We start from the raw sequence: 25,819 nt of genomic DNA, 5'->3' as shown, positions 1-25,819 counted from the left end.
CATTTCTGCAGAAGACAAAAAACTATAGGCCTCCTTCCTGCCACCATAACTCATCTGACTTCAATGAAAATCAGACCTGTTGTATATATTAAACCTGAAATCAACTATTCTCCCCACATATTGTTTGGCTTTGATAAATTCCAGCCACTGCTCCTGGCCAAGATGCACAGATCCTGGATCAGTGAGCTGCTCTGCTGACATGAGCTCTTATGGCAGCCTGGAGCCCATTAAATTCAATTGGGTCCAAACACACTGAGGTCTCTGCAGGAGTGGGGCTTTAGCAACTCTTATAGTTACTTATTCAGCTGTGGGTTCAAACCATGCTAAAAGTAATAATATTCTCCTTTAACACAGGGCATGTTCACAAGAAAATAAAATTGGAAGAGGTTCCTAATCTTTAAATTCCACAGCACAGACCAGAGTAGTGGAGCCAAGAAAGAAAACCTTAAAAGTAGAGATGCCTAGAGAAGGAAAAAAAAAAAAAAAGTAAGAAAGAAAGTACCCTGCAAAATATCCCAACAACTGGTGCACCAAATGAATGTATAAAGACAGAGCTGTTTTATAAAAATTGTAAGGCTGTAATGAAAAAAAATCTGTTAAAATTTTTACTGCCTTTCAATTCATGTGTTTGGAAACACACTGAAAACAGTTTAGAATCAAGAGGCTCTTTGAGTTAAAATGTAACTGTATATTACAGCAGCTCTATACAGTTTCATATTAGAACAAACTGCTTAATCCCATGAACCAACTTAGAAACCTATGAAAGGCTATAGCAAGAAAGAACAAGGAAAAGCTAAAAAGTACCATTTTAACAAGATTTTGCATTTTTCCAAACTCCAGGAGTGTTACAATGGGTCATCTACCTATGCAGAAAGATTAGCACAATATTTGGTCCTTTACAAAACAGTTAAACCTCTGCCTCTTTTACTGAAAATCCTTTGTTCTTAAAGGGGATAAATAGCAAGGTAAATGTCAGATATTTCAATGGGATCTGCTTTTCAAGGTGCATTAAGCATATGGGCACAAGCACTAAGCATGTATACAGGACCTGCTGAAAAACATGCACCTCCTTTGCTTTAACATTGGACCAGATTTTGTAAAAACATGCACTTTCTTCTACTGTTAGTACTTTATTAATAATTATAGCAAGCTAATACTGATCCACTTAAAATGAAAGAAAATATATTCCTCAGCAGGATCTTCCTGTGTAAATCAATCAGTAAATCTTTCTAATTTTTTGTAAAGACAGTCCTTGTGCTTACTGCATGGACACAAATTGTTCATATGATTAAAATACCAATACTTTGTATGCAGAAAGAGATTATTGAATAACAGCTTTTTTTTTTTTTTTTTCAAGAAATGCACTTAGTGGCTCCTTATACATAAACTATGAAAGATGCAGTTCAGATTAGAGATAATGCCTGATCCACATTTTTCAATGAAAGGCACTAAAAACGTCTACAAAAACTGGAAATAGAGTGACTTAAAAACACAGAATACTTATCACAGAAACTACAAAGAAAAATGCTGGCAGTGATAAGCAATGCCAAAATATTTAGCAATGTATGTTTTAACATATATTTAATCACAGAGGAGATCCTGGTGAAATAAATCCAGCCTCAGTAGCTGACAGCAGCAGCAGTCATTGTTAAAGCCACAACATCACAACTGGACTGGAGGAAGTAACTGAGGCTCTTCTTCCTAACACCTCCAAGAAACATGTTTAACAAGCTTCAGCACACGCAGCATTTATTGCTGCTCTAAGAATTCCCTTGGTTTTCTTTTAGCAGGCATCTACCTAGAATTTCCTTTTTGCATCCATACTAGGCTTGCAGTCCTTCACAGTCCCACACTGTATCTAAATATGTATGTTTGAGCTGTTGCAATGAAAACTGTGCAGGATCTCTTAGTAGAACATGGGAGTATCACCTAAAACACTTAGAGAAGAGCCAAGGCAAATTTTTTTCTGTCCCTGCATTCCACAGACTAATTTTAATTTACTTCCAGTGAACTTACAAGGGCTTTTGGTAACTAAAAATCAATCCTAAATAGTCTAGTTTATCTCAAAGATACTTATCTTTTCCTATATACCACTGTGGCACCATCTGAATGGGACAGACTTGTGCTGGCAGTCAAACACAGAAATCTGCAGCAGCAAACCAGAGGACAGTGTGTATCTCTGTAACTCTTCCACACCCAAAAACTTTTCAGAACTGCAGCCTGCTGCCTTCAGAATGTCATATAAAACACACTTCTTTGTTCAGGCTTTTTTAATGAACCACAAGTGTTGGAATCCCCCTGGCAATTAATTTCCTGGCTGGTAATCCCTTGGCTCTGATCCATGTGGAGAGAGTGGCTGCACTGGAGGGAGGAGTGCAAGGCACATGCTCTGACTTTGCAAAATATAGTGGTCTCTCGATTTAAATGACAGTGGCCAAGCCTGAGAACGTTCTACTTGCCCTGCATAATGGAGTAAGATCAGCGCACTTTTAAACACTCTTTAAAACAGAGTATAATGTGGCAAATGGTCAAACACTGCAGCCAGGGTTTTCTTGGTTATCTGAGGCAATATTACACATAATCTAAGCACAATAAAGAAATGTAAACACTACCCCAATGGTAGTGAGATAGAGGAATTGTACAACACATTGTTTGATAATTAGCACTGATAACAGTTTAAAGGATTCAGCCTTCACTTCACTTTAAGAACACTTGCACTAACAACAACAACAACAGCAGCAAAATCACTTCATATCCACAGTGTACTAAGATTCTCTAGTCTCAGCTCTTGTACAGAGATACAGAATTCTCATGGCAATCCTGCCTGATGCTGGTAACTGGCAAAACACTCTAAAATGAACAGACCAGAGCTAGAGGAATGCTTTTCTCTGGCAGCCAGACCAGGTGGGCTTGATCGGTTCTGACATACAGATGTTGTGTCAGGTATTCAGAAACAAAGGAACAGAGAAGCTCCTATAAGTAGCCAAACCCTCAATTTTTTTTCTACTAAGTTTCCTTTAGTTTTAGACAAAGGCTTTCACAGGAGAAAGAAAGTAGGTACCATGCTCACATGTGCTGTGAAGAGTGAGATATTATCTTTTTAATTAATTCAGCCTAAAGTAATGCAGTTTTAAGTAATGTGCTCCAATCCTGGATTCCTCAAATTAGGAAGCATAAGAACTAAATAAAAACAGGAAAGACATTTGTTCTTCACACTACAGAATCCTAAAATAATGCACTACAACCCTCCCCTCCCATAAACCATACTGGACCTCCCTGCATGCATTCAAGGTGTGTTGCCCTTGTCTGGCAGGAATCACTTCTGAGCTAAGGTGCTAAACAGAAGCAAAGGATGGACTTATCTGTACTGTGCTTCTCTTTGAAAATTTAGTGAGTGCCTACCCTCTGCTGTGCTGCTGCTGTTCTCTCTTTTCATTCTTTCTTGGCACGTGTAGGAGAGGATAAAAGCCTAATGGGTGCGAGTGTCAGCACAATATAAATTGCTGCAAGAAAAAACTTGATGCATGGCTTGGGATCTGAAAGAAGAATGTCCACCATTGTTTGTGATTATGGATCACATCACAATCTAATAGCAATTTTTATTTAATCAATAATTTCCATGCTGAACAGACAGCCCTGTTACAGAGAATCGACAAGCAAGTACTGATAGCGACAAGGCTTGTTATTAATCTTTACCCTGCCAACATTTCAACCAAACTACTGTAAAAAAGCACCACCAAGATGGATTTAGAAGTAGGTCTTTGGGTTTGGGTTTTTTTTCCTCTCTTTTTTTCCCTCTTTTTCTTTCTCTCTCTCTTTCTTTATCCCTTTCTTCCTTTTGCTTCTCTTTGCATTTTAGCTACACAGTCCCATTAACCTTCTCCCTTTTCAGGTATGTAATGTTTCATACACTTTATATTAGAAGTTTATTTGAAAAACCTGGGGCTTGAATTGCACAAAAAGGCAATTCATATTAAGCAATTTCACAAATCAGTGGGACCTAGCCCAGTGCTGAGTGTTAGCCATTATAGGCTAATAAATCATACTTTCTCTTTGAGATGTCAATCGCCAAAGTGCTTTGTAAAAATGTTGGCATCTGTAATTCAGCAAAGCCTTTTCATCTTGAAATAAGATGCTCCAGACTGATAACAAGAATAATCCTCTCTTGATCAAAAAAAAATCTGCATTTTACCAATTAAAGCTGCTGCCAGAAGCCAAACGGAGCAGCACTGAGACTCCACTGTAGTTTATCTCTGCTAAACACAAGGAGGGATACAGTTGGAGCTTTGTTTCATTTTCAGCTTGACTACTTTATCTCACGGAGAACTGCAGCATCTCAGCCCTGTGATACACTTAAGAATGGTATATGCAGACCTCATACCTACAGTGCAAGCCACCAGAGGACCCACTCCTGACAAAACAACCACCCATTCATTTTATAGATTAGGTACTCTACATCTTGAAGAAAAGTCACGCTCACACGAAAGTTTAAGCACAGGAAAACACTAGACTTGTTTCCTCATGATAAAAAGCTCATCTGCTTTTCATTTTTCCTTTTCTTTCTTTTAAGAGGTTACAGAAACAACAGAGACTGCAAAAATGAATTCATGCAGCCCAGCCTTTTCAAAACCAAATGCAGAAACTTCACTCGTGCCTGTATTTAAGTTGCCTGTGTCTGCATCCATTTGTACATGCTGATCTGCCACTGCTGTCTCAGAAAAAGCACTTCCACATCCAGCTGAGCCAGCAATCACAGATTTCTATTCTTCCCAGGACTGGTTTACTATGGATAGATTTTTTGGTAGAATATGGGTGACAAAAGCAGTGCAGAGACATACTACACCAAACACATCAAGGTGGATCTCCCAGTAATTTGCCCTTATAACACAGGCTATGTAACATCAAATCACGTAACAGAAGAAAGGCATGAAAAAGTTGCACAGAAAGAACAGCTCTGTCCAAGTGAATCTGCTCTGTCCTGGCCCATATGTCAGGACTGAAAGGTACCTGAAGTCCATGCATTAGCCAGCTCTCCCTGCAGCTCTGAGACAGCAAAATTGGGGCAGGGAGGGACTCCCCTTTTCTCTCTTCTCCATGATATGCCGAGTCAGGAGGGGAAGAGTCAATTCAGTTTGCTGCTTTGCTCTTGCCTATGTGTTTGTCACTCAGTCAGCAGGAGCTCCCCTGGGACTTGGCTGGCACCTTCTTATACTGCATTTCTCCCCAAAACTGGAAGTCACCAATAAAATATCAGTAACTTAGAAAAGTTCACCAGCTGAACTCTCAGGCAAACACTTCAAGGAAGTATGCATTTCCACAAACCACCTAAACAGAGCTGTGTGATTAAAAGCATGGACCAAAGTCAAACCCTGCACAACCCTTTCCACCCAGGTGCTCCTTACTATGGGTAGAGTAACTTCCCATGGCACAGGGGGAGCACTGTTCATCCCTACCTACAACAGTGAAAAAGAAGTGTTATTTAAAGGACATGTCATAGTTTAGCAACCTCTTTCAGGGATACCAATTCAAAGACAATGACTTTGGCAATTCATATGAACAGAAGCCATAGCAGCAGCAGGCCAACAACAAGTTTTCTTAATGCTGTGAAAGAAATGCTAATTACAGAGGAATTAAAATTAAAAAATGATTACATTTCTCTCTCTAAATCCCCTCTTAATACTTCACAGATTAGGGTGGATTTATTTTGTTGTAAACCTTTCTCTATCAAAAAAGAAATCCCCATGTTATTTTTTCCCCCTTCTTCTCTGTGATTCATCAAAAGCCAGACTCTAGACAGGGAGACTGCTGATGCACTTGTGTAGTGGAGTGCTTAAGAGGACCTGAGCCAAAGCACAGCTGGCCTTTGGGTCAAGCCCACAGTGAATAAGATCTCTTCACAAGGCAGCACCAATGACTTTTAACACTGCTGGGAGGCAAAGGGCATCACGGTGACTGACTCAGAACAAGGATGTGCTGAGAAGCACAAGCAGGGGCCATGCCAGAGCCTGGGGGCTACTGAGGCTCCAGAAAACATCAGTGAGGTCCATCTGTGGTTACTTAACCTTAAAACCCAACAGCACTTACATGGATACCTCTGATGAGGGGTTAAAGACTTGTTTAATTTAAACAAGACTGTGTTAGGTACCCAGACAGAAACCAAGAGAGAATGAACATGCTCTCAAGGGCACAGATCTGCTTACCAAATATGCTGTGCCATCTAATAAATTGCTGGCCTGTAAACAATCCAAAAATTGTGACACAGTTCAAAAGGATGGGCTCAGCAGTTTATAATCCAGCACAATAAGGTGGTATCTTAATTATAAATCGGCCTTTAAACAGTTACCAAGGAAGAGATTTCACAGTCTAAAAATTTCTGTACAGATGTCTCTTATGATTATTTGCTATAGTCTCTTCTTCCTTTCCTTTGTACCCTCACAGATACAAAGATCAAATATAATGAGGGGATGGACAAACTGGAAAAAAAAAGCCTTCCCATGGCACTTGCTTGTCACTGAAACAACTCCCTGCCTTCTCCAAGTTGTCCCAACTTTCAGCCTAAGCCTTGGGTTTGTCTCACTTGAAGAAATGAATTTTTTTGTCCACAGCATTCCTTCTCCAAGTATGAGTTAGGGTCCTGACCCCAGTGAGTAGAAAATAAAACAAGATGAAACTGAATAAAGCCACCAACAAACCCCCCTTTGCTGTTGTACGTAAAACATTATCCTTTTGTCAAGAAAAAATGATTACTATAATGGATTCCATGTTCTTATCTAGTCCTTACTCTTTTCAATTTAAAGGAAACATTCCTGAACCTTTCAGGGCAGTAGCTGTCACTGCCATGCACAATGAGCCTGTGAATGGGCTGAGGCTTCTCTATGTTACTGTGTTAGAGCCAAATAAAGCTGTAATGAAAATGCACCAAAAACTGCCTCTGCAAAGAAGCATTTAATATTAAGTAAATACCTCGACATATTTTGAGAAGCATGCCAACTGGGATGTAGTTACACCCCTTTGGGATTGTAAGGAACTTGCTTCACAAAGCTGTGACTTCACCTGCCCCATGACCAGTCTGCAAGCACACCTCCAGGACCTGGAGAAAAGAAACTACTAATACACAAAGGATAATATGTTTGTTGGGCCAGATGTGTGCAATTGCCTCCATTTAGGTGCAGATGCCTGCTCACACAGCTGCACCCAGCACCTGCTTGGCTTTGGCAGCTTTGGGGCCTTTGCTACCAGGGCATTTTCTCCTCTTGCAAGGGTGGGCAGTGTGCAACTCTCAGCATCACTCACAGGTCTGCTGCACTGCAGGTGATACTCAGGGGAACTGCTTTAATCTGGCTTACCCACCTACTGCAGTTGGATCCTTGTTTAAAGCAGGGTGGTGAAGCTCTTTCCAGTCCTTACCTACAGCTCACCTACAGGAGAGGAACTGAAGAAGAAGCCACAGGCTAAAGCCAGCACAGTAACAAAGTGAGACTTTCAAATCAATTGCGTGTCCATATTTCTGGGCACCCCAAATCACCGACTGTAAAGAGGGCTAATCCTTCAGAGGGGTGTGTTCCCCATCTCCTGATGTTCTTAAGTGTTTTGTGGTGCATAAAATTGATTAAGGCACCTCATATATGCTGTAACACCTAAGCATCCTGTGCCTTGGATGTGGGCACAGTTTGGGGTTTTATGTAGGTCTCCATGGATTGCTGGCCAAATTCTGTCAGTCAGAGTTGAACCCACTGTTTTCTGTAGGAAGAGAGAGCAGGAACATTAAGAAACTCCAGTCTCAGAACTCCATGTAATGGTTCTTTTGGAAACCCTCAGTGCACTGAGATGCCTTGGGAACCTGTGGGTATCCAAAAAACACAAGAAGCTGACCTCTGGTACAAGAAGGGAACCATGTGGATCTGTACAATCCCCAGGGATTGGCAGGAAAGTGCTCCAGACACCAGGGCTTTCCAAATGGGTAGGAAGATCTCAGCAAATGGAATCCTGAATGTAAACCATTGCTGATAGTTTAGGGCTTTTTGATTTCATCTAATCAAATGTAACAACAATGGAAGAATTTTATTGCTGTACAGTTCAGGAGAAAACACTAACAAAAAAATAGCTCTACAGTTTTTCAAGCATGTTTTTGAATAAAAAATAATTATCATCAAGGCTACGCAGCAAGGGGGATGAGAAATAGGCAGCACTGCATTTTTCTGATTGCCACTGTATTAATATTTAACAATAAATTCAGTCATTTCCTTGAAGGATAATTTTCTTAAATAAACTTTTATCTTTAGCGTCTAACCCTTTTGCAATATTTTATTCTTAGCTGATTTCTGGGGGAAAAAAAGGATAAACTGCAACAAAAAGCAGATTTATAAATATATACAATATCTTATTAGCTTCTAGGCACTCACATATTTAAAATAAACTTAAGCTCAGCTAAGCCAAATTATAGTATCTCGCTGGGTAGAGAAATTAATTAAACAGCTGAACGATAAAGACCCCAGCAGCAAACTGAGGCTTTAAAATAAATAAGATCTTTTTTTAATTTTTTGAGGAGAAGAAAAAAGAGAAAGAAAGAAACCTATAATAGACATTTCAAGCACCAATCTAACCAGCCTTTTCAGGAGTGCAATGCACTGTAAATAGGACTACCTGGCAGGAGGATGCAGTGGCAGCCCTAACGCAGCTCCCCAACTTTGTGTCTTGCTAATGTGCAATGCACGCGCCCCTTTTGCATCAACTTCAAATAACCCTGGGATCTCAGCAGTGCAGCTCAGCAACAACCAGAACAAGGGCAGAACTTGTCAGGATTTAAGAGCTTTCAGCAAAACCCTTCAATTGCAGCCGGTACCCTATTCCATAGAAGGATATCAATTATAGATAGTGACTTGCTTTAGCAGTGCAGTCGGTACTGTCAGACGCTAGATAGACAACCATGAAGAATCATGAATCTTTCTATTAACTGTAAGAGAAGGAGGGGGGCGAGAGGATGGATGGATAGGTGTTATAAATAAGGCAGAGCATCTGATGGTTTAACACCTTGCCTTTTGGTGCATGCATCATGAAAATGTAACCATGCTGAATTCTAAGTGGCTCATATCACTTGAAAATAAGAGTACCCGTGCCAAAATAATTTCAATGTCAGACCCTTCTGGGTGGGTCAATAATGATTCTTTTAGACAGCTTTTCAGTTATTTATTCACAGCAGCTCAGGTTCTGCTCATAAATTCAGTCAGAAAACATTGGGACTGAAGAATGCTTTCAGTGGCACCCACATTTTATACTAATAATTGCAGGACTTTGCTACAGAAATGCATAAAATGACATCAAATGCTGACTTCTGTGCACAACATTGCAATTTCTGCTGCAAAGCTATACCACATATTTAGACAGATTTTGTTTGCATTTACTGTTTCATACGTGCTATGTCACATATCACTTTGTAGTGCTGATTCAACTACAGTTGATTTCAAAGTAAATCAGGTCTCAAAATTCCCCAAGAAATAAGAAAGTTATGCATATATGACAGAAAGACCTGAATATACACAAACTCATATTTACGTTTTTCAAAACACATGCATATGTGCTTGTGTATACACCCTAAATATAGTGGGAGTAGTGACATCTATACCATGAACTGTGTGCACTATGTATTGTGGAAAAGCTTCTTGAAACTCTACTCAACCTGGCATAACTAGAATTCATGTGAAGTTACTTAACCCTTCAGGAAACAAAACAAAAGAAACAGCTAGAAATATACTTCCATCTCTTCCCTTAACACCACAGTTCCTCTAAAATTTAAATGCATTTGGAAGCAAGGCTTGGAGAACAGTCTGTCCTGTGCCATTGGACATTCTGGGTCTGATCTCTTACTATTATGCATGGTTACAACCATACAGAAAGATGGCAGATGTTGCTGTATGAGTCTTGCTAGGGCAATTTAAGCCTTTATTACCTTTATCTATGCCAGTTGCCTCTGTCTTGGTGATTACTACCCGACAGCAGAATCAACAAAACTGAATGGTTATCTATACTTTTAACATCCTGTCTAGCATCTTTCTTCCAAACATTCAAGCTCTTCAAGCTCAGCTGGAGCAGCTCAGGCTCTGCTGAGTCTGCCAGTGTGTTGGGGATCACCAGGAGAGCAGGGGCATGTGCCAGGAGACAGGAGAGGCATGGTGGCAGACCTCTTCTGCCAGGTCAGGTAGCTCCTGACAGCACAAGCATCCCAATGTGGCCCCAGAGCCACAGGGTGAAAGGATCTCATGCCCATGTCAGGTACACTCCTCATCCTGAGTTTGAACAGTGTCTGGCATTGTGAGGCTTGGGGCCTGGGGAGGCCTCCAGCTGCTCCCACAGTGCCAGGGCTGTGGAGCCAAGTGTGTGCACAGGCCCTGAGACACACACCGTGCCTGTGCCTGTTCGGGCACACACAGCACTCAGAACTGCACTGACACAGGTTTCAGCACAGCAGTTACAGCAGTTTGTACCTACTTGGACTTACCCACAGTATTTGGATAGGAGGCATACATAAGGTGCTTTTTAAGCTGAGATTTTCAAGGACCTAATGCTCAGGGATGGAACACTTTGTGCCAGAGTGAAGCCAGGGCTGCCCTCCCACGAAGCCCCACTGAGACCAGCCCTCATTTCCCAGATGTGCATCAGAGGGCTGTGGCAATCAAGGGCAGACAAAACGTGCAAAAGGCAGACTGGGGTGAGTGGCCATCCTTTTAAACAGTTAGATGTCTGAAGCCCTTTGCAATTCTGGGCAGAAATAACTTGCTCGAGTCCCCACAGCAGGGCTCTGCCGGAGCAGCAAAAGAAATCACAAACCATGGCCCCATCACTGAATCCCGCTGACTCTTACAGCATGATTTGTGCTACTTAAATGTGATGGTTGCCATGATGAATTTATTGTCTTCAGGGTATGGAGTCAAGTCTTGTTCCTTGTAATCCTAAACACCATCATAACACACCTGAATCCTGAACCTGGCCAAAAAGAGCTCCGTGTTATAGAAAAACTTTATATTTCTTTTTCTATGTCCAGAGAAACTAGTTTCAGATGCTGTCATTGTTCAGAAGCATAAGAAATACACTTTTTTCAGACTTGCTGTTGACCACTACAGTGTAGGCAGATTTGCTATGAAAATCCCACCAAAACCAATAAATCAACTTTAACATTAAGCTCCAGAAGAACTAAATTACCACCTTGTAAATTTAATTAACTTTAAAATAAAAAACACAAGCTATTAGCTAACATGCTCAGTGGACTTCCATTAAATTTTAAACCTGGAACATGAAAAAATCCTTTTTCTTTTTTTATTGCCAAAGGTACCTTTATTCTGAATTTCTCTTTTTTCATATATTTTTGTGTATATTATTTATCACCATCACTGGGATAATTTCTGAATACTGAAAGGTTTGCCAGGCATCATAAAGCTTCAGCCTTAAAATTGCTAGCAGATATAAAGACTATGCCTATGTAAAGCCCCCTATGATGTAATTTGGTCCATTTGCACAGAATCAGTTCAAAGACCAACGTTTGATCTTTCAATTGAAATGTGTCAAACTACTTGTAGAAGCCATTCATATGGCATTTCTTCCCCAAAAGGTACTATGGCACCAAAAGAGTTTCTCTTCACATTTCAATTTGGGGAATTGTAAATTCCTCAATTTCATTGCTAGGGAATGATGTGTCTAAAAGAATTCTTGGAAAAATGTCACATTTTGGATATTATTTTAGTTGTTGATTGTCTTTCATTTATCAGTACTGTAGTTATTATTGCTGCTACTTAATAATAACAAGAACCTGAAAATACATCTTGATGAATAATTGCAACACCAAGAGGTTCTCACATTCCAGCAAGTGAAAGCTGAAACCACTTTACAAAAGTCAGCTTTGCAAGGTAAGTTTACCATTTGGCATAGTGTTTGGAAATATATGGTGGGTTTGTTTTAATTTATTTTGGGTCAAAAAGTGGATTTTTCAATTAGCTATTTCAGAAGTACTAGCCAAATTCTGCCATAGATTTTGCATGATCTTCAGTAAAGTATTAAACAGTTTTCTAAACTAAATACTATTCTGTCACACACTTATTTGCTGAAGATGCGCTCTGTTCTGTACTAAGAATTAATTTTTTATTCAGAGTATTCAATATGTTCTATGATGTCAGTAAATAAGAGAGGTGCTGCTAGTTAAGGAAGTTAGAATTGCAGGGGATTGTACTTGTCAGGTTGTATTCTGAGTTTTGATTGCTTACTTTCTATCTTCCAATATTATCAAACAGTACAAGTTGTTTATTTGGAAGAGGGGAATAAAAAACAAGGGAGATAGAATTAATATTTGGTGTACCACAGAAAAGATTGTACACGTTGCTTTTGCTAAAATGAGTGAAGAAACTCAGTCCCCATGTATTTAGCCAAATAATCCCTTTCAGTCTATACACAACAGTAAATTGATAGCAAAATCTCTCTTAGGGAAGGGAAAAAATTCCCCTCAGCCATTTCTACTGCTACAGCCCCTTTGGGGAGAAAAAAATCAAACTTGACTAAAGGTTAATAATCATTCATGTCCAGCTTACTATTACTCAATAACTATCAAAGTCTCTAACTCAAAATAGCGTTTGCTGGCTTACAGGATCAGAGCCATTACAATCTCTGTGGAAGACTTTATTGAATTTTACACTAAGCTTTAGCTGACTGAACAGGTCAAGCACTGTGGCTTCGAGTTTTCTTTATTCTCAGAAACTCATAAACCCCTCTCCAGTTTGCAGCTCTGTTAGCTAAGAAACTTGACTCAGCATAGGGTCAGAGAACCTGACCCCCATGGAAAAGGTCACGTAGTTTTAAAACCTAGTTCCTGAATACCATTAACTTACATGCACTAGCTGTTCCTGCGTGTCAAACTCCCGGGAACAGCCTTCCCAGTGGCAGTTTGTCTCATAGACCACTTCAGGCTCCTGTTTGCTTTCATCTTTGTCCCCTTCCTCTTTTACCAAGGTCATTCCTTCTGGCTGTTCCTGGAGAGAGGAAAAAAAACAGGGGTGAGAAGAAGAGAGAGGAAATTCTGGAACTGAGAAGGAAGAAAAGTGAATTACTTCAGCATTAAAAGAAAGATGATAGGGAGGTGTGTGTGGAGAAGGTAGGGGAGGGAGGATTATTTTTATTCTCACTTCACTATACTACTCCATTCTACAAAATACAGAAGCCCAAAACAGGCCTGATAAGCCAGAAGCCATTTGCAAATCATACATGTAAAATAATTTCTTTGTTCCCATTACATTTCAATTAAAAATAAATCATAATGGTCTGGATCCCCTCACACTTTATTTAAGCAGCTTGCTATTTATGCACCTGGCTTCCATGATTCAGTGGCACCACTAATGTGAAAGGCACTATTCAATATAGTTGAATTAATTGCCATTTGATTTCAGTACTAGAGTTGGACAGAAATTGGATCACCAGTAATCCAGTGTATTTCCATTATTAAAACAGTAACAGGTTTGCATGCTAAAATCGGTATGCGTGCATAAAAGGGGTGAGTGGGGGAAGAAAGTATTTAATTTTGGGGTTAGATTTCCCACCTCCAGTTCATCAGGTGCCACATTGTCCCCAGCTTGTTATTTGCTGAGGGTAAGAGTCAGATGTTAGCGTTAACATTTGGTTCAGATTATGCACTCCTGCTATTTTTCAATTTCAAACCTGCTGAAGGATTTAGGCAGACCTCTGCTTTGTTTTCATGGATTCACTCTCAAGACTGAGGCTCTGATTCTCATCTTCCCTGAGTCACCGTAAATCAAGAGTCACTCTGCTAAAACCAGTGGCATTAACTGGTATAGAAAGTGCAGCAAACGAGACTGGAGCCTGACACTGGGGCCTCAGAGCAGAACAGTGCTAAGACCCAGTAAAAGTCAAGGTGGCCTTAAGTATTTTTGCTGAACAGAAAACATGTCCTTAATAAAGACCTGAATAAAGTCCCTTGTTCACTTTTCTGTGGCAAACAGAGCGTTGAGCGTGCTCTGACTGGTCGGAAGTGCCTCTCCATCAGCCTCCTTCCTCTCTGTGCTCATCTGCAGCTGCTCCCATCACCCTGGCCACTGCATGCAGCCCACCCAGGGCAGGGAGCTGGAAGCCCGTGTGCCACAGGCAAGGTGCATGCATTGTGCCTCCAGCAGCAAGGGGGAAGCTCATGGCTGGGCCTGGCTGCCGTACCTGCATGCTCCCTGCTCCCGGGCTGGGGAGGTCCTCGTCCGGCTTGATCTTGGAGCGCTTGTTGTGCATGGGGTCTCCGGTGCTGCTCACTGCAGATTCGCTCGTGGGTTTATTCTGCTGCAGGCAGGTGGGGGTTGTTTTCCACCCCAGAAGAAGACAAAATTAGACTGCCATAAATATGTGGCTCCAAACAAAAATATGCAGCATCAGCTCAGCAACTTTGTATGGAGAAGCTTCACGTTAATTATATTTGATTTGCAATTGCATTGTTCTTCAATTACATAGTATTAACTTATGGAAGAACTGCATCGCTCAACCTTGTAGCTGAGCAGGGAGGGAGTGGAAAGGGGAGCATTTGATGTAATTGCTTGCTACAAACCAATGCTGGTTTTGTCAGAGCAGTGAGAGGTAGGAAGAACATGATATTCCACATAATGACAACTTTGAAAAGGCAATTTTGAGAAGAAAAATCTGCATGCTCAAAGAAACACAAGAGAAACATTTATTTTTTCACACTTAAGGAAAGGTTTTGCATTTAGTATCTGCACATGAGAGCTCAGCTTCTTCACTATGCTTCCCATTCACTATGGTTCCCATTATAATGGGTGGATAGGAAGAAAAACTGAACACTAGTGTGATACTTGGCAAAAAAATCCTAGATGAAGTCCTGGATCCTCACAAGTTAGTAGCAAAATAACTGACATAAACAGGCCAGAATCCTGTTTTTCTCTGGTTGTGCTTGACTGAACACCATTATCTACACCTGCAAATGGATCTTGTAGGAATCTAGAGATCTTTTATAGATATCTGAACTTGCAGGGACCCCACAAAAAATCAATGTTTTCTACATCAGTATGTTCTTCTCCTACATTTGTAAAAGCTAGTCAGGAGATAAACAGCTTCCAGACTGATAAATAACCTCTCCCAGGTCATCTAGAAACAAACAACAGTAGTTAATACCAGGCAAATCACAAACAGTGATAAACTCCATATAGAGGCCTGATTCACTGCTGCTCATTCCCAGGTTTTAAGAATACACCTTCCTGAAATGATTAATTCAGAGTCAGTAAGTCCAATTTTACAAAAATCAGAGTAAAAACCTTCAGTCCTCTTCACTGCTCTTTAGTTACTCTCTTGCTCACAGAATTACTTGCTCCAGGTTACTGAGAGCTGTACAAGGAGGGCAGAATATGACTTTATATATCCTAGGGTCAGCCTGATTTGAAGGTGAAGCTGCTGATCTTTAAAACATTGGTGGTTTTGATGTGTTTTGTAGCTTTTCTTACTCCCCACCTCTACGAAGTTCCTGTAGAAGATCAAGGAGAGGCAGTATGGAACGAGAAGCTGCTGCAGTATACTGGAATATTTATGAGGACTAAAAGCACACTACCAATCAGGAACTACACCAACACTCCTGTGATTCATAATAAAGTGACTGCGAGCACTAGAGCTACAAGAAAACTGTTATCAAAGGGTCTCTGTGACAGTGGTGATTAATTGCCATCAAGACAATGCCATTTATTTAATTTTTAAATTAATGGGGTGTAAAGGTTTCTTTTGTTGTCTCTCACCTGTGTGGACTCAGAAGGTCCAGAGCTGACCTGGACAGGGTTCAGGACACTGGGGATTCCGGGGATAGGTCTCTGGGTAGGAAAGGTTGGAGCAGGATGGATGAGTGGAGGGCTGTGTCCAAAGGCTGAACCTAGGGTTTGCTGACGACTTATAATTTGCTGATGCATTTGCTGGAGGGACACTGGTGTAGGAGGGTATGTGAAACTCAGAGCAGGGCTGAATTTGGGAGAAAAAGGAGGGAAGAGGGAGGAAAAAGATGAGGATCATTACGGTAAGGAACCATACTGATTAAAACTTTAAAATATATTTGATATCTTTAGATTACTTGAATCCGGATTTCCCCCTCCCCCTCATATCCTTCTTTGTGCCCCAAAGGGTGATAAATCCTGATTTTGAATCCAGAGTTGCCCTGCATTTACTAATGAATACAAAAATGATACCATAACAAAACAAACAGTTTTTCCTAACCTCTACCAGAAACCACAGAAAGCTGACTGAAATAAAATTCAGAAAAACTGAAATAAAAGGCAGGCTGTTCAATAGCAGCTATTTATTGCAATAACAAACTTTATATAAAGAAAAAGAATGGGTGCCTACATGCTTTATAGTACTTTTATTGATAATGCAGTTCCCCTACGTTCACGTGTATGAAGCAGTTCCTTTAATCTTGGCTCGTGCTACACTCTTTCATATGTCTCTAGATCTTATTACAAGAGGAGAGAAAATCAATTGGTTAAATGTGTTCTGAACACCATGCTTGTCATATCACTCATTTGTTTGCAAAGATGGAAAGCTCAGTTCATCCAGAATGTCACCTAAAGAATTTCCATCAGTGCCGTTTGGTTACAGAAACTGATGGATTAACCTTTCCCCTATGAAATTGGTGATCAATGACTTCCAATGTAGAAATATTCCAATGGGAAAGCACTTCCCCTTCTTCCAGTTAAACAACATTAAATGTCTATTAAAGCCCATTATGCATGTTAATACCTGTCATCACTTCATTACTTCACCGTATTTCCCAGACCACAGTGACTTAGGAGGAAATCGCACTGCCATCTAAGGACCTATTTTGTGGGTAGTGCAAAAGCATTCTTTGTGTCACACTTGAGAAATAAATGGTGTGGAACTAAATCTTCACACACAGGAGTAAAAGATCCTCCTGTAAATATTTGCCAATGACTTCCAATCATAAAGGGGGAAAACAAAAAGAAAACAAACATTAATTGATTTTAAAAAATACACTGAACTACTAGAGTTCAAAAAAGCCACAGGACTACAAAACATTTGGTCTCAAAGGAGAGGAGAGTCGGCATTATACCTTCCAAGAATCAAGGCTTCTTCTAATGTCAAATTTATCCAAATTAACAGTCTGGATCTTAATTGCTGCTGCACTTAAGTGCATTAACTGAAAATACTGTGATACAAAAAGCCAAAGTAATTGCAACCATTTCAAATAATAATTCTACAGAAATTCTGTGTTCATTATATGACTATACATTTTGTCTGTTTCACTTCAGTTCATAAAAAGACAGTCTCAATATGATTACATTACTATTATTCCTGGTGAGAACTCTGCATTACAATAGTTTGCCCATTTAGGACAGAATATCATTAAGAATACCCTGGGAGAATTTTACTGGTCTTTGAGGAACTCTCTTTTCATTCTGCATTGTATTCTTTCTAATAAAGGGAGGCAGAAACATAGTGAAAACAGTAATTGTTCACAGCAAGAGTTAGGGAGAAATCAGTAATAATATTCAGTTATTGAAGCTCTATAGTCCCTGCTAGTGTTCCTGTAAGCAACCATGAATGATTACAGCACGACTTAGCTAAGGTAGCCACTATGGATGATTAATAGGACATTAATCAAAAGATGCATATCAGGCTCAGAATTTGTTCACAAGCTTTCTTCTAATAGCTGATTTCATGTTCACTGAGCTCTATGCCAGTTTGTTCAATTTATTCTTCAGTGTACAAGCCATTCATCAAAGAACATAATGATTTAACACCCCTTTTCCTTTTTAGTGAACAAACATTACCAAGTGTAACTACTCTGGTCTGTTCATTAAAAAACACACAATTACACTGCCATATATGAGGTTGAAAAAAAAGCCTCTGACTATATCCCTGGTGTTTTTTGCTTCCACACATACACTGTGAGGTCACCTCGTACACTCAAACGCTAGACGGCACCATCCTGAGGATGCTGGCAAATTCACCAAGATCAACAAACAGGACACACAAACAATTTGGTATTTTATTTCTCTGTGAGTGTTTAAAGCCTAGGATACTTTCACTCTTCAGATGAGTCAGTTTAAAAGAAAAAAATAAGTGGACTGATTTCACTGGCAGGTCCAAGCACATAGCAGCCTTTGGAAATACAGGTTGAGTTCTGGGTTGTTTTTGACTTTTTCTATTTGGCCATGCACAACAATACACAGCTTTACAAGTCCAGGTTAAAAACTTTTATAATATGCTTCAAACTTCACATAGTAAAAAGACAATTGTATGACTCAAACAGTGCAGTGCTTAAGCATTCAGTAAGTATACTTGCTATTCCCCTCCCTACATAAATTAAAATGGCCTCCACCAAAAGGATAGATTTTACCTCCTAGAGATGTCCTTGTTATCTACATGTCTTCACACTATACAACAGCATCCAGAAGGAGGATGCTAAGCCAGGCATTGACAAAATTGTAGAGCACAACAGAGGAGACAGACATCATCTTAGCTAGAGGCTCTTACTGGAAAAACGATGACACCAGCAGCAGGTGCATTAAGACACAGCTGGACAGATGTGCTAGGGGAAGGAGAAATCCTTTCTTCCTTAGTATCTTTCTTTTACCTGGTGCTCATCAGCAATGGTTGAGTCTAAGGAACCAGGATTTTCTTATGGAGCCTGAAAACCTGCATTTCGTTCCCTCTACCTCCAAACTTCAAATATCTCAGCATAAAATGAAAAAGTGATTGTGAGGGAGCAGAGGAGTAGCCAGCACAGCTAAGGGGAGTATCTCAGGAATGGAGACAATGGTTCAGCCATCAGGGTGATTTCTTAAATAGCCCAGATAGCTGCCTTCAAATAATGATCCTCTCCAGCTATTTCTGGAGAGCTCCTCCAAAGGCAAGTTGACCTGGCTGGGTTTAATGTCACTCACATGCAAGATGTTGTCACTGGGCAGCCTGGAGGATTTTTCTGATTTGAACAGATCAGAAGGTTCTGAAGAGAACAGAAGGTGGTAGGTCTTTCTCTGCCTTTCAGAAACCATACATTAAAGTTAATGTTGAGGGCCAAAAAGAAGAAAAATAAATCAAAGCTCTCAACATTGCTGGCATGGTGTGCTCTATTGGGAAGGCCTGGATTCCTGCCCTTCTTCCCAAAGTTTTTCACTGCACTTTGTTCAGCAACTCTTAAATACAGGATGGAGGGGGAATCTTGAGCCCCATGTGATCCCTCTGTCTCACCCAGCAGTCATATGCCCTCCTGCTGGCCCTACCAAGCTCACACTAGCCAGGTGGACAGCATCAACAGGAATGGTGGACAGTTCCTTGTCCAATTGTTCCAATCATGTCTGCTTATAAATGTCCAGCATGACTCAGGAACCACCTAAAATTCATGTCCAGAAGAAGTAAACAAGACCTGAAAGTAGTAATTTTGAGACTTTGGAACTACTAAAACCAACAATCAGGTTTTTTCAAAAGCAATGAGTAGCTCTAGAGGCTTCATTCTGAGTCATGTTTCTTTTAAGACAATTTTAAGAGGCTGCATTTCAGACAAGGAGAGCTAAAGACTTCTGAAATCCAGATGCCAGAAGAACATGAGATTCCTGCACCAATTGTTCATGTTTTCCAAAACACAATCACTTCCAAAAAATCTTGGATTCACAGAAATGTAAATGAACTATGGATCTTTTCCTTCCATCTACCTACTGAGATATGAAAATTTACACCACTGGAGGGAATTTAATTTGTATTTCTGTTACAGACTTTTAAACTAAGTAGAAAAGAAAAAGAAGATGAAAGCATGTATAGCCATTAAAAATTACATGCCTGTTATCTTTCTAGTTGTTGAGTTTTATGAGGAATAAGGGTTAGAAGAAACATGTAATATTTCTGCTTAAGCATTCAATAACTCATATACACTGACAGAAAAGCCCATCAGTGATATCATTTATTTTATCATACTGTGGGCTTCTGTGTCTGTCAGTCTGTCTGTCTGTCTCTCTTCTCCTCATCTGTCTCAAACTCCCTTCACTGGAGGTAATGCAGGGCAGTGAACTACATTGCAATTACATGAACACATCAAATTTTAAAGAACCGACTTCAAGAAGAAGAAAAACAGACATTATAATCAAAACCAAACTTTGTGGCTACTTCGTGGCTGTCCTGCTAATAAGGTCCTTCAGTTTCTGGTCACAGCTGTGGAATTTACCACAAAACATCTGTGAATTAAAGTCAGGAAAAAATTCTTCTTTCCTATACATTGCATAGGTGTGCCTAAGGAGGCAAAAAATGCAGAGGAGATTCCAATTTGTGAATACTGCAAGGGCTGTCTCACTTTCTGGTGCTGCTAGCAAGGTTTTAGGACAACAGCTTCCCAAGCATGTTAATGAGGGAGCATTTAATGAAAGACATAGGGGAACAACTTGAAAGAGTAAAAAAAAGCATTTGTGGACTTTTGGAAGCTGCAGACATAGACAGAAGGTTCATATGTGACTAGACAAACCCAAAGACAACAGGTCTGTAAAGAAATACTGAAGGGTACAATAAAGAATGTCTTCTTTGGGGTTGATAACCTAAAGAACATTGATGCTGGGAGAGCACTAAGAGAACAAAAATGAGCATGCAGGGGGGTTCATTTGCTTCCTAAATAGCATCCCGTGTTTGTACCATCAGAGACACACTGACTAGAGTAACACCTCTAGTTTGACACAGTAGGGCATTTCTGATGTTTTTAATGGTTTTTTTTTCTTCATTTTTAAACTTCAGAAAGAGAAATTGGTTTCTTTGGTGTATCTTTATTTATTCATAAAGAACATTATGTTTATCATATTAAAAGTTTCTTTCCTATCCTATATCTTAAATATTTCCTGTGTCCACTGAAGATCCAGCACTTTGTTATTCTATGCAGCACTCATTATCTGCCTTTCCCTTCCTCTCTTTTATTTTTTAAATATTTGGAATTATTTCTATACCTTCTTCCTGTCCAGTCTGGAAAAAACTGGCAAACTCTATTTAAACTCATTTGTATAATTTTTTCAGACCTCTGATCTTCTTTCTTTGCTTGTCCTCATAGTAGCCCAACTGTCCAACATCTTTTGAAGTAAAACAATGCAGAACAAGTCACAGACAGGAACATGGGGCATAGTGAGACACATTGTCTCCATCCAGATCATGGTACAGGAGAGGGCTTCAGGCCTTTTGGCCTTTGAAGGTCTCTGATGTCCGGGTGGAACATTCACAATCCTAACACTCACTTCAAGAGGGAGGGTGCAACCAGCATTGCAGGCCCCTTCCCAAGCTGTGGAAAATGCTTGGCACTCCTTGTTTGCTCTACAGCCTCCATCACTTTTTTTTTTTGCCATCAGGGACTTAGATAGATCAAATTATATAAATCCCTTCAAAAAGGACCCCAGTTCAAGAAAAGGCTAAATAATTTGTAGGTGGACTGCCTTCATGTTCAATAAAGCTGATCATCACAAACTAGGATAACACCTAGCTAACTTTAAAATGCACATCTCTTTGAAGCAATTTACCCACAGTATATGTAATACTCATGCTCAAGTAGGTACAGATGTCACCATTTTGTCTTTTTACCCCTTAAGAATTGCACAAAGCCTATGGACAAGGGAAACTGAGAAATTTGAGTTAGTAAGAAACTGCTAATGTTGGAAGAATATCTGGACTCATTGAATTCAGTGATGTTTTTATCCTTTGCTTAGACCAGTCCAGCTTTTCACCTCTAGCTTTTAATTTTGATTTTCAACGTCCGTATAAATTGTTTATGAAAGTTGTTGAGAGGCAAACGAGCATCTTTACTGCTTTACAAATGGACCCAGCTACTGTTCAGGAAAGCACCCCAATAACTCTTAAATACTTCTTAAATACTGACTTCAGCAAGTCTTTAAGTGCTGTCCTAAAGCCTGGGTTGTACAGACAGAGTAATCTCAACTGAAGTAAGTCATAATACAAGTCATAAGTTAATAGTGATCATATACTGCTTTTCACATGCTCAGATGCTTTTTATTTATTTATTTATTTATTTAAATAAAATCTAGTGTAAGAAACAGCTTCATTCATCCCATGATAAACAGACATGTAGTTTAAAATATAGGAAATATGTAAGAGTGGCTGGGAGCTGAGCCATGAGTGCTGAGGGGATATGCACAAGCTGACTTCATGCATAGAAGTTTGTATAGATCTTTTGATGAAACAATATATATGTATAAGATGACAGGAACACTGCATACTCAGATGTGCAAAGCTGTGGACAGTCAGCAGGACAGACCCCAGCAGAGGTGTAGAAGGAAACAAGCCAGTGAGCTCTCCTTAAACGAGGACGCAGAAGAAGCAACCGGTAACAACAGGTAAGAAAACTGTCTCCTGGTGTTTGGATTGGCAGAAACAGGACTTATGTACATTCCTTGTAAACACACAGGAGGGAGTAAAAAGACGTTTTGAACGCTGTCCTCTACTTTTCCTTATGGTAACAACCTGCAAGAGTGAATGCTGACAAATTTCTCAGGACACAGGAGTTACAAATCACTTGGCAACCTTGCAGCCCTGAAGAGATTTGTGAAACTCTTGCAGTTTCAAGTATCTTAGACACAAAACCAAAACCTAACAGCACTACAGGAAGAGAGACTTTAAAATGCACTTCTGTTTGGAGCAATATATGTAATACTTTTAATAATAAAAAATTGTGCTTTAAATTCTGTTCCTCTCCCTGAATTTTTTAACTGATAGCACTGTGCTTTGAGTAGGCAAAGCAGAAAAGTCATCAGAAGTTTATATGGATTGTTACTCAAGTACAGGGGAAAACAATACTGAAGGTTGACTATGAAACCAGACATAATGTGATCTTGAATGCAGGTATGGGACTTTAAATCTTTTTTTGAAATCTGAAAATATTATTTAGAAAATATTTCAAAAATTACTAGGTATCCCTCTGCATTTGCAATGTCGACACATTGCATTAAAAATCCCTAACTTAGAGATGAGTCATCTAAATGAATGATAAAAAGACATATCTTGCATCTAATAAAGTAGAGCATGTATTTTACGAGGTTTTCCAGTTTTCAGATAATAACCATCATTTTACAATCGTATTTAATTCACGTACATCATTGCACTTTTTTTTTTTAATTTTCTATTACCAGTTTAAAATTAACAGAGTCTGTGGTTTGTACTTTCTCTTCAGCTTACCTTATTATCTATTCTGTTTTATCTGCTAGGCTAGGTGAAATTTTTCTTCATGAATACATTGCATATCCAGAGTAAAATGACACAGTTTCACTGAGAGGAGCAGGGCCACACTGATTAACCTTATGTGCTCAGACAGCACTGTCAGCTTTGTCCTTCTCACTGGATTATTCCTGTGAAGGAATCCTTAGGATCCTAGCTGGACTTTGTATTAATGGTACCTTGCATAATTTATCTGTGCTCCCTCCATGCAAGCTCATGCCACTTCTAGCAAACATAATTTCAAATTAACTTCATGGCTAAGTACTTCTGGGCTTCTAAAACTGATATAATTTGTTACATTCAAAATGCTAATTAATACTTGCTTTTGGGGACTGAAAATGAAGAAATGAAGTGCTAAACTCCAGCACACTTGTCTCAGCTTGAGAACTTTCCTGGAACTGATATTGCTGTGGGTTCAATGACTTTAAACACTTTGAGTAACACTAAACCAGTCTGGAGCAAGTTGCTTCAAATGGACTTTTAATTAAAGATCTGTGACATGATTTAGGCATGTATACATAATGTCACTTGTATACAGGTGCACGTGCACATGTAAATGTGCACACAATACATGCCTGCAGAGTCTGCATTCTTTATGTTGCTCAGCTCCTTAGATTTTACACTTTCCAAAGGCAGAAATCTTGCCATTCATGTTTCTGGTGAGAAACATACACCACTTTCTAATGCAAAATGTAGGTGACCTCCAAAACAATCTCTCTGAATGTCACCCTCCTATAATCTGCATGAGTTTTGTGCAGGAGGCTAGCTGCATGGTTATATTTCCACAGAGCCTGATACAGATGCAACTTTCTGTAATAGTGGTGAATTTAACGTTTATTCACTTTTTGGTACTTCTCTGTTATTCACACTCCTTGAAAGAAGGTATGAAATTAAGATGATATTGCAGGATAGAGTATTATATTTCCTTCTTTACATTAACCATAGTACAAGACCATGGAGAATAAAGCCTTATATTGCAAATATGTGAAGGTCTAGTTATAGCAGGACCTGTTTCAGTGGGGTTACACTGGGAGTGCATTTAACACAGTCTGAACTGAATCAAAACATTCATTTACAACATATTGCACACAATCTATTAGAAAGCTTTTAGTGTAAGAAGGGCTTTCAGTAAAAATCAGCTCTGTATTCTAACTTAGGTAGATCCCAATAAGAGTGATAATAAAATAACAAAACACCTATAATGCTGACATAATTTACAAACTCTTTATCCTACATATCATAATGAGTTTCTTGCAAAACATTGTTGTGTTTTGTTCTACCTGTGCTATGCTAAACATGTCCTTTTTAATTTCATTTACCAGCAACTGATTGTGTCCTTTTACACAGACATAATTAAGAAATACTCAAACTTTCAACTCATAGTCTAAAAGACAAATCAAAGGTAAGAATTATGTAGTTGGATTTAAGTAAAGGTTAGATACAAATTCTCAGATGGGGTCTTCTCTTTCATAGTGCAATTGTCAGCAATCTGAGCATGGAGTTGAGAAATGAAAAAAATTATATCTGCATATGTGACAAAATTATTTTGAGCAGCATGGTGAAAGCTAAGTGGTTATCTTAAGAGCCCAGTATGCTAGATGAATGAGCAGTACTGATAGCAAGATGCATATCAATACTGAAATGGAGTCAGAGCTACTCATACACTGGTTCTAAATTAACTGAGACAAATGACAAGAAGCACTTGCTTGTCTCAATGCAGAATTCAATGAAGGAATAAAAATTTGATCAATATGAAGCTATGGCAAAAACATGTTAAAAAAATTGGCTGGGGAAAAAAAACAGAAAAAAAAACCATGGTCCATTTAAATTGTTGGTCCTCCCCTGGAATATTATTGCATATAGTAGAAGGAGACTTTCAGACAGTATCAGCAGAAAAGACAATGCAAGAACTCTAAGGAGCACACTGAAAACAACATCAGAAAGAAGATGGATAAGAGAAGTCATAATAAGAGTATATAAAATATTGAATAAAGAAGGAGAATTGAGAACACGAGGGTTTCCTGTCTTATAACTATGAGACTTTCTGTTAAATTCAAAAACTGGATAATTTAAATCTGATAAAAGGATACTCTTTCCTTTTTTTTTTTTTTTTAATAGAGTGTATAATTAGATGGTTGGGCTCTCTGCTAAAGATACTTTCACTTTTCTCTGTTGATAACTTCATACTTCATTTGGATATCTTAACTCTATTTCTATTTTTCTCTTGATTTTCTCTCTGTGTTTACAAAGGAAAACTGGAGAAAATATTACCTAGTCACTCATCTCTAGATACAATGCACTGACTCATTATACAACAAACATTCTATACAAGGAGGTTATATGAAATGAGGAAATAACTGAGAATCCAATACCTGCTTACAGAAACACAACCCTTGTTTTCCTCACAGATGTCAATCCACTGCTAAACTCACCCTACAAACCTGGCTATCCCTTTCTAGTGCTCCTGGTGAAAGTATCCTTGCCACCATTCCCTGATGCTTCAGATTAACCCAGAGCAAAGTGACAGGAGAGAGAGCAGCCAGGGTCTGGCTGTAATTATCCACACTCTGTTAATTGTTCT

At 39.3% G+C, this 25,819-nt stretch overlaps 1 protein-coding gene across 5 annotated transcripts in view; it reads right to left on the bottom strand.

Moving 5' to 3' along the window:
• Positions 1 to 25,819, bottom strand: part of GLI3 (GLI family zinc finger 3) — a 203,898-nt gene that overhangs the window by 26,684 nt on the left and 151,395 nt on the right. For 3 of the 5 annotated variants that reach the window (XM_079301522.1, XM_079301521.1, XM_079301525.1), the window contains 3 exons: positions 15,774 to 15,990; positions 14,203 to 14,319; positions 12,870 to 13,010 (listed from right to left, as the gene is read on the bottom strand). In XM_079301522.1, coding sequence (XP_079157648.1) covers positions 12,870 to 13,010; positions 14,203 to 14,319; positions 15,774 to 15,990 — 475 coding nt within the window. The remainder of the gene's footprint in view (positions 1 to 12,869; positions 13,011 to 14,202; positions 14,320 to 15,773; positions 15,991 to 25,819) is intronic. The other 2 variants (XM_079301524.1, XM_079301523.1) reach the window with 1 other exon arrangement.

This window comes from Erithacus rubecula (genome assembly GCF_903797595.1).
Source record: "Erithacus rubecula genome assembly, chromosome: 3".
Taxonomy (NCBI): domain Eukaryota; kingdom Metazoa; phylum Chordata; class Aves; order Passeriformes; family Muscicapidae; genus Erithacus; species Erithacus rubecula.
Note: the sequence above shows the minus strand (reverse complement) of the source record. Positions and strands in the feature narration are given on the sequence as shown.